At 42.9% G+C, this 9212-nt stretch overlaps 1 protein-coding gene across 1 annotated transcript in view; it reads left to right on the top strand.

The window, feature by feature from the left end:
- The first annotated feature begins 1710 nt into the window (after positions 1–1710).
- XPNPEP1 (X-prolyl aminopeptidase 1) overlaps positions 1711–9212 on the top strand; it is a 51694-nt gene continuing 44192 nt past the window's right edge. The window contains exons 1-2 of the mRNA XM_037165595.2: positions 1711–1858; positions 7642–7730. Coding sequence (XP_037021490.2) covers positions 1827–1858; positions 7642–7730 — 121 coding nt within the window. The 5' untranslated portion in view covers positions 1711–1826. The remainder of the gene's footprint in view (positions 1859–7641; positions 7731–9212) is intronic.

The following is a 9212-nucleotide window of genomic DNA, read 5'->3' as shown; positions in this document are numbered from 1 at the left end:
AGGCAACGTGATTGCAAATACTGGTTCCCTTTAGGTCCCACTTATCTCTCTGACATCTCCTCTTTCCTTGTACAACTTGATCTTTCAACCAGTTCTCAGCTGTGGGCTGGAACCAGTCATTTAACTTATAAGCTCTCTTTTTTGGCTCATAAATTTGGGACAATGGAACAGGCGCCTGCTGCTTTCCAAGGCACCATATCATTTAGTTTTTTCATACTCTTTCTACAGAGATGATTTTAGCTTGTTGAAATGCTTACTGAATAACTAGAACTTCAAGCTCTTGAAGGCTGCAGAACCTATTTGATTACAGGCCTTCACCAAGGTCAAAGCAAAAAATGTGGTCACTTTCATCAGCAAATATTTCTTAAGTGCCAACTCTGTTCCCAGAGAAAGTCTAAGCACCAGGGTCATAACAATGAACAAGAGAGTTACTGTCCCTACCCTTGAGGACTTCACATTCTGAGAACATTCATTCATGCATAAAATTTATGAGAAACTTACTACATATCAGGCGCTGTTCATCAGTAAACAAAACAGACAAAATTCTTGCACTGATGGCTATGGTGTCTGTGTGTTTAAGGGGGAACAGAATACAATACATGTGAGTAAATTTTTCATCATTGAAGAAGGTGGTAAGTGCTATGAAAAAAGTAGACCAGAATAAGGGGGATTAGGAATAGGGGGGAGGGTTACACTTTTAAATAGGGTGGTCAGGGTAGTTCTCATTGAAAAGGTGATTCTTAAGCAAAGGCTTGAAAGCAAGGGAAGGGCAAGATGAGGAATGGAATCCAGGTATTTGGGGGAAGAACAAGTCCAAAAAGGCCCTGTGGCATGGGTGTGCCCAACTTTTTCAAGAATAGCAAGCAGGTGGGTTTAGCAGGAGCAGAGGACAAGGTGAGAATAGAAGTTAGGGGCAGATCAAGTAGAACTTTTAGCCAGAGTGAAATGAGGAGCCATAGCCAAGTGTTGAGCAGGGGACATGATTTCAGACTGCAAGGGACTGACCTGGCTGCTGTGTTTTCAGCTAGACTGCAGGTGCCTGGTGGCAGTTGGGAGGCCAGAGTAATCAATAACATGGGTGAGACAGTAGTGACAGGGACAGTGGACAGCAGGGATGGTAAAAAGTGGGGTGAGATTAGGGACCTATTTTGAAGATATAGCCAACCCGATTTTCTGACAGACTAGACAGGGGTGTGAAGAGGAGTGAGAAATGACTAAGATTTCGGCCCAGGCATCTGAAGAATAGAGTAGCTACTGATTGAGATGGCTACTACTGTTTGGTGCCGTACATTTTTGTTTTGGTGAATAGGGCCAGGTGGGCCATTCAGCCACATTAAGTTTGGAGTGCCTAGGAGCCATTCAAGTGGCGTGGGCAGCTGGATTTTAAAGCTGTCTAGAGAAGTGATTTGGGTACAACTCTAAAACCCACTAAAGTGAGACACTGCTGAGATATCTCCACAACTGGCCACGTGCCCCTCTTCTTGTTCCTCCTTGGAGGGCGGCTCTTGGTGCCGCAACTATTTCAGCTGACAAAGCCCTTTTTTTTCTTCCTTGGGGAATGGTGGGAAAAAAACGAACAAAAATGACGCACGGCGACGTAATGTCCACCACCTACTTCTTAGCACTGATAGAAAGACCCTCGTAATGGGCGGGGCCTGGCCCTGGGAGGGGCCACGGCACTCACGCACGCTACAGACAGGGGCGTGGCCAACCCCGCACGCACGCCTACTGCTGGCTCACCCGCAGGCCTCCCTCCCTCCATTTCATCCGCGGGTGATCAGCTGGTCTGTGCACCCCTTACGTGGATTGGGGCACGTCACCGCCGAATGGCAGCCTCCAGAAAGGCACCGCGAGTAAGGTGAGGAGACTGCCAGGGACCCGGCGTCCGGGCAGTGCGCGGGCCCCCGGGCCTGGGTGCACGTGTGTCAGTCCAGAGGGCAGGGACGAGCTGGTCTAGAGCGGCGGGTGGCCAGCTGCCGTAAGACTAAGGCCAGGGCTTGCTGGAAGCCCCCACTGGGGGAGGGAGCTATGCAGCGGACAAGTTCCGGTTTGTTTCTAGCCGGCCGTGGGCTACCCTAGGCTTCCAGAGCCGGAGTCTGGTACCCGGAAGAGTGTGTCGGCTGAGCGCCTGTGTTCGGCCAAGGGGGCGGTGGCTGTCGTTGCCTCTGGCCCTGCAGGAAGGCCACGCTATTGCTGGAAGTTGATGTCCCCCGCCTCCTCCGGCAAGCCTCTGCCCTAGCCCCTGTACCCTGGGAAAATAATCCTCAAATTACAATCCTGACAGTACTGACACATGCAATTCATTTTACCGATCTGTCACCGTAACAAAGATAGGAAAACTCAGGGTCTCTACCCAAATGGTTTCAGAGGCAACGCTTAGGCATAATCTCCAGGAAACTCCCATCAGGAACCTGTCCTATCTTCTCCTGGGATGTAGCAAGGCTAGAAGGATAATCCTCCAGTCTCATGTTAAATTCATTTCAGCCTGTTCTGTCCCCTCCCCCACAACAGCCCGGGTATACTTATCAGAGCATCTAACAAAATGGGAGACTGAGAGACGCATTCAGAGTTCACAAGGGCCAGAAGCCAAACTCCCTGGAGATCCACAGGGAGTCAGCTATCTTCCATTTGAAATTTGAATGAACATGCCTGGTAGGCAGTATGTACAGGCTCACTTGACGAACACACACTATGGCTTGTGTTCTTGTTTGTAAGTGGACAGATCCCAGTCCCAACCTTGATTTGGATTTGGCCTTGCTACAGCACGTTAGGGATGCGAACCATGCCTGCCTTGTGGAAGGGTGAGGTATGGCAAACGCGCATGTGGAGGGAGCTGCTTGTATGTTAAATGCTGGAAATGGGATCAGGCAAGTGAATAATGATGAGTTAGGTCCAAGGTGGAAAAGTAGCCTTTGAAGACCAAGGTGGTCTTTGCTGGGGTCATAGAACCCCAACATTTTAGGGGCACAGGGGTCCTTCAGCATTAGCTGATAGAGCCTCTTTACCTTACACAAGAGGCTGCTGAGAGGCTGAGAGAAGGGTGTCCTTGTGGCAGAATTTGAGTGCCACACAATGTAAAAATGACTCGGTTTAAGTGATGGAAATTGAACTCAAATTGACTTAGGTAAAAAGGGGTTGAGCTGGCTTCTAGTGCAGCCGAGTCCAGTAGACTAACACTGGCATCATACTTCCCTCTCTTTCACATCTCTTGGCTCTGATTTCTTAGTGTTGGCTGCATTGATAGGCAGCTTTCCTTACTGCAGGTAAGAACAATTCCAGGCCGACAGCCCCAGCAGAAATAGAGCCTTTTTACTTAGTGGTGGGAGAGAAATCTCAGATCCGATTCTCCCTGGGTTGATTTGATCCTCTTGACCATCCCTGAACCGGTGAACGTGGCTGGAGGGATGGATTGATCAGGCCTGGGTCCCAGAACTTCGTGGGTGATTCATCTCAACTCTGGCCTGAAAATGGAGAAGAGACAGTCTCAAAAGGAAAACCAAGGTGTTCTCTTCAAAAGAGGAAGAGATGGGATTCTGGGTAGGCAAAGACAAGTCTCCCACTAATCCACCCTTGAACTTGTTTCATTCCATCCTTACCTCACCTTACAAGGGGTGATTGAGCATCTCAGTGGTCTTTGTTTTGCCTCCTCCTGAGCGGTAGATTTCTCCTCATCATGGGCTTGGGGAAGAGGGAAGGTAAGACGTACCTTGTAGGGGTTCCTTTAAAAAGAGGGAGAAAAATGTGTCATGGCCATCTTATGCAAAGATTGAACAGGAAGATCTCTACATGCTTCTTTCCTCTTAACCCACCTCTAGCACTGATGTTGAGAAGGTGTACCCTGAAGAAGTCCTGGGAACAGGAAGAGCACTGAATTTACTTGGGAACTCTGGATTCCAGTTCTAGACTAGCTCTGTCAGGAAATAGCTGTGAGGTCTTAAGCAAGTTATTTGATTTCATTTTTGGATATTATGAACAATATTGTTAAGAACATTTGCATACAAGGTTTCCTGTGGACTTATGTTTTCCATTTCCACACTTTAGAGTGGAATTGCTGGGTTATAGGGTAACTCTGTGTTTAACTGTTTGAACTCCGGGCCACATTCCCACCAGCAGTGTTCAAGGGTTCTAATTTTTCCACATCCTTGCCCTCACTTGTCATTGTTTTTTTCCTTCCTAGTGGATATGAAGTATCTCATTGTGGTTTTGGCTTGCATTTCCCAAATGTATAATGTTGTTGAAAGTCTTTTCATGTGCTTATGGGCCATTTCTATATCTTAGACATTTAGAGCCTTTGACCATTTTAAATTGGGTATTTGTCTTTTTTTTTAATTGAGTGGTAATAGATCTTCATGTATACTGTATACTAGACTCTTACCAGATATATGAGTTGCAAATTTTTTCTCATTGTATGGATTGTCTTTTCACTTTCTGTTTTTTAAAAATGGTTTTTTATTGTTGTTCAGTTACAGTTGTCCCCATTACTCTCCCCAGCCCAACCTCACCCCCCCTTATATTCATTCTTTCAGTGGTATGCTTTGAACTGTAAGATGGTATGCTTTCATTTAATGACATCTAGTACATCTGTTCCTTTTGTTGCTTGTGCTTTTCATATCATATCTAAAAAGTCATTGTGTAATCCAAGGTCAGACAGATTTATGCCTGTTTTCTTCTAAGAAAACATTTTTGTGATTTTTTTTGAGTTAATTTTTGTGTGTGGTGTAAGGGTACAGATTATAATCTTCCTAGTGGATGTGAAGTGGTGTCTATTTTTTTGCATAAGTATGTCCAGTTGTCCCAGCCTCATTTGTTTTTCTCCATTGAATGGTTTTGGCATCATTGTCAAAAATTCATTGACAGGACTCATGGGCATGGACAAGAGTTGTGATTGTGGTAGGGGTAGAAGGGGACTAAATGGTAATGGGAAAAAATTTGGTACAAATGTAAAAAAATAAAAATTAAAGCAATGAAAAAATTGACAGTAAATGTGAGGGTCTATTTCTGACCTCTCAGTTCCACTTCGTTCATCCGTAAGTCTGTCTTTATGTCAGTACGACCCTGTCTTGATTACTATAGTTTTATTAGCTTGGAAATCAGGAAGGGTGACTCATCCAAATTTGATCTTTTTCAAGATTGTTTCGACTTCTCGATTCCTTGCATTTCCATATGAATTTTAGGATCTGCTTGTTAATTTCTGCATAGAAACTAACTAGAAACCTAGATTATTTGGGGAAGTTTTGCCGTTTTAACAATATTAAGTCTTCCAATCCATGAACATAGAATGGCTTTCCATCTATTAAGGTCTTCTTTAATTTCTTTTCAACAATGTTTTGTAGTCTTCAGAGTGTAAGTTTTGCATGTCTTTTATTATATTTATTTCTAGGTATTTATATTTTTGATTCTATTGTAAATGAACATTTCTTAATTTCATTTTTGGAGTGTATATTTCAAGTATATATAAATACGTTTGATTTTTGTATGTTGGTTTTGTATCCTGCATTCTTGATGAGCTTATTAGCTCCAATCGTTTTTGTGGGTTCTTTAGGATTATCTATATTCAACATAATGCCATTTGCAAATAGGTAGTTTTACTGCTTCTTTTCTAATATAGGTGCTTTTTATTTCAGTTTCTTGCCTAGTACAACTTCACTAGAAGTGGCAAGAATGGACACATCTGTCTTGTTTCTGATCTTGGGGAGAAAGCATTCGGACTTTAACATTAGGGATGGTGTTGGCCATGGGATTTGTAATGTTTTTTTTATCAAGTTGAGGAATTTCTCTTCTAGTTTATTCAGTACTTCTATCATGAGAAGGTGTGGATTTTGTCATGCTTTTTCTGTCTGTGTGGAGGTTATCATGTAGTTTTTGTTCTTTATTCTTTGGAGACTTTGTATTATATTATTATTTTTGTATGTTGAACTGATCTTGTATTTCTGAAATAAATTCCGCTTGGTGATGGTATCAGATCTTTTTTTATATGTCACTGGATTCACTTTCCTAATATTTTTTAGGGTGTTTGCATTTATATTTGTAAGAAATATTGAGGTGCCTTATTTTGAAGTGAAAGAGTATATGGTTCCCTCAGGAAAGAACATCTCACTGTTTCCAATGCAATTAGAGTAGCAGCAGTCTGAGAGCAGGCCCGCAGTGACTGGTGAAAATGTCTGGTGTTCTGGTTTTGGCTGTGCAGTGGACCAAGCTAATGTGGACCCTTTTCCCTCTACCAACACATAAAGGGGGTAAAATTATAACAAAATTACCTTTAAGTTCACAGCTGAGTAAGATACATGTATAACAGGCTCCTTGTTGCTTCTCTGATCTTGTCTCCCGGACGCTTATGTCCGCATCTCCAAAACACTGGCCCCCTTGCTTTCCCTCTGGTCCACCAGCCCCACTCCTGCCTCAGGGCTTTTCTTTGTACGTGCTGTGCTTCATTTCTGAAATGTTCCTGCCCTAGACATCCACACGGCTGGAGCCCTCACTTTTTTTTTAGTTCTCTGATAAAATGTCATCTGTTAGAAGAGAGGCCTTGCCTGACAACCGCCTATCAAATAACCTTTCTCCCTACCTCTGTGACCCTTTGTTCTCCTTGTCCCATTTTGTTTTTTCTCGTAGAACATGTACTTACTATCTGATAAACTGTATTCTTGTTTTGTGTCTGTTGCCTTTCCGTTCCTATCCTTCCTCCCAATAACTTCCCTCCCTCCCCAGCCCCAGGTAAACTTCTCGAGGTCAGAGACGTTGTTGTATATTTTGTTTGCTGTTGTGTCTAGAACAGGGCCTGGATTGTACAAGATTCTCAGTAAATATTTGACTGAATGGACTTGAAAAAGAAACCCTCAGGTACCAGAAATACAGTGGAACTTAAAGCCGGAAGTTTTGGGGAGCTAAACTGTTCGGCTTTGGAGAGCTCAGCTAAGCTGAGCCTTGGGGAGGTTATCAGGCGCACTACAGGCCTTCATACCAGGGGTCCAGGGTGTCAGACTGCCCCCGTATGGGGGCATGAACTGGTATGCAAATCTCCTAGTAAGAAGTTAAAATGAACATTAGTCTCAGAAGAAAACAAGGGTGACAGTAATGCTTGTGCAATCCAGGACATATTTCATTCTCATCCATAAAAGAGTCTCTACTGAAGATAAGCTCTTACTAAAAGATTACAAAATCCACAAGGAATGACCCTCCAGGAGGGAGCCAGTAGACTCAGCAAACTTGAGGATTACTATCCCCAGACCTTCTAGTGGTAAGTCTGGAATGAATTCTAAAATAAAGGCCCCAAAATAATTAAAGCTAAGAGAAGGAAAAGAAACCATAGTGAAAGAATAGGACACCATGAAGGAAGAACTGGCACATTTGAAAAAGAACCAAGAATTTGTGCACATGACAAAGTCATTGCAAATCTTTTTATCCTGGTTAAACAGAAGGTGAGACATAGCTGAAGAATATTCATGAACTTCAGGCTAGGTCTGAGAAGGCCTAGCTGTCATGGTAATGCTTGATCTGCAGGTTTTATGTCAGGCTTTTACTCACTTCGTTACTGCTGCTGGGGCAGGAGTTCTTTGGACGCACTAAGGGAGGTTGCTTACTGATCCTTGCCACGTTTACTGTGGTCAAAGTCTGTAATACCCTGTTCTTTCTCTTCCTAAGGGCGAGTCACCGGGATTTTCAGCTGAAAAATTTAAGAATAATTGAACCTAACGAGGTGACATACTCAGGAGACACAAGTGTGGAAACAGGTAATGATTTTGCCTATTATTAGATGGAGCATCTCAAAAGGGTTTAGGTCCTCTTGCCTCAACCTCAGGATAGGAGAAGAGAGAAGGTAAGGGGTCAGTAATTGATCACGGCTGGCAGTAGGAGGACACACATCTGGAAATTAAAAACCATTTTGTATCTTGGCTTCCTGGGCAGTTAAGTATTTAGTACTTTTTTTAGGGTAGTTAAGTTACCTTTATGGGGGTAGTTATGGTGGTGATAGGTTATTATCGAAAAAATCCCAAAAAGTCTGGTTTTTGTAATCTCTAATGTAATCCTTTACTGACTGCCTCAGAGGTTAAGTTTTCAATTTTTATCATATGATTATGAAATGAGAAAAGTTTTTAATATACAGGGTAGGACAAAAGCATGCCTTGTGAGTATGTGAAATGCAGGGTTTATTCTTGTATTATTATTTATTAATTATTGCATTTTCCATATGAATAATCATAAACCGACTTTTACCCCACTCTGTATTATTGTGCTTTATAAATTGAATGTACATTCAGGGAAATCTTTTTGAGAAAAATTTCTGGAACTATATCTTCTCCCCAGAACTGGTTAGTTGTATTGTTAGGTTGCCAGAAACCTGAATTCTGAAAAGTGATGCATTTCTGTATTTTTAGCCGTTGTCAGCCAGTGCTTTTCCACAGACTACCCAGGAGAACCATAGTGTTTCCGTTTAGCTGAGTGAAAAATCAGTCCCTTGAAGCACGCAAGATACTATGACTAATCTGTCTTTGAAATATCAGTACTACAATTGTACTGATCCTGTACACAACACATTTTGGGCCATATTAGGAGGGAGGAGGTGAAGAAGAAAGAAGGAATGGGAAAATGGGAGGTAAAGAAAGGGAAAAAGTGATAGAGCCATCAGGTTGAGAGGTTGAAGAGAACCGCTCTTTCTTTTTATTATAGATGAAGAAACAGAGGTTCAGGGAATTCAGTAGTCTGAGGTTGCAGATTCCAGCTGGAAACCAGAACCTCTTTGTTTTGATGCCATTGGTCTTAAAATGCTTTAAGAGAGACTCTGTTATGGTCCCCCTGATACTATGTCGTAATAGGGTATGAACTTGGGAATTAGGTAGACCTGGGTCATGGTTCCTAATATCCGAGTGACTCGGGCACGTTCTGGTGTTTTAACTCCCATACCTTTACCTGAAAGATAGGAATAGTGAAACCTCCCTTGGAGGATCATTGTGAGACTTAACCACTAATGTGTGTAAAACCCTTGGCTCTTGCTTAGAAGTGAGACAGAGAAGCAGACCACCACCTCTAAAGCTATTGCTGTTGGAGGAGGAGCTGTGCACATGTTAAGATGCTGAAATTGGAGAAAACCAGCCCCTTCTATTCTTATGACAAGGCATGTAGGAATCCCAGCTGGTGCAGATCCAGATCCAGATTCAAATCACATTTCTTGAGCTCCTACAATGTACCACATGCTGTGCATGTTGCTTTCACAC

This window comes from Artibeus jamaicensis, unplaced genomic scaffold, assembly GCF_021234435.1.
Source record: "Artibeus jamaicensis isolate MK-2021 breed Jamaican fruit bat unplaced genomic scaffold, CSHL_Jam_final contig_490, whole genome shotgun sequence".
Classification (NCBI taxonomy): Eukaryota; Metazoa; Chordata; class Mammalia; order Chiroptera; family Phyllostomidae; genus Artibeus; species Artibeus jamaicensis.
The sequence above is the reverse complement of the archived record's forward strand: the minus strand, read 5'-3'. Positions and strand labels throughout refer to the sequence as shown.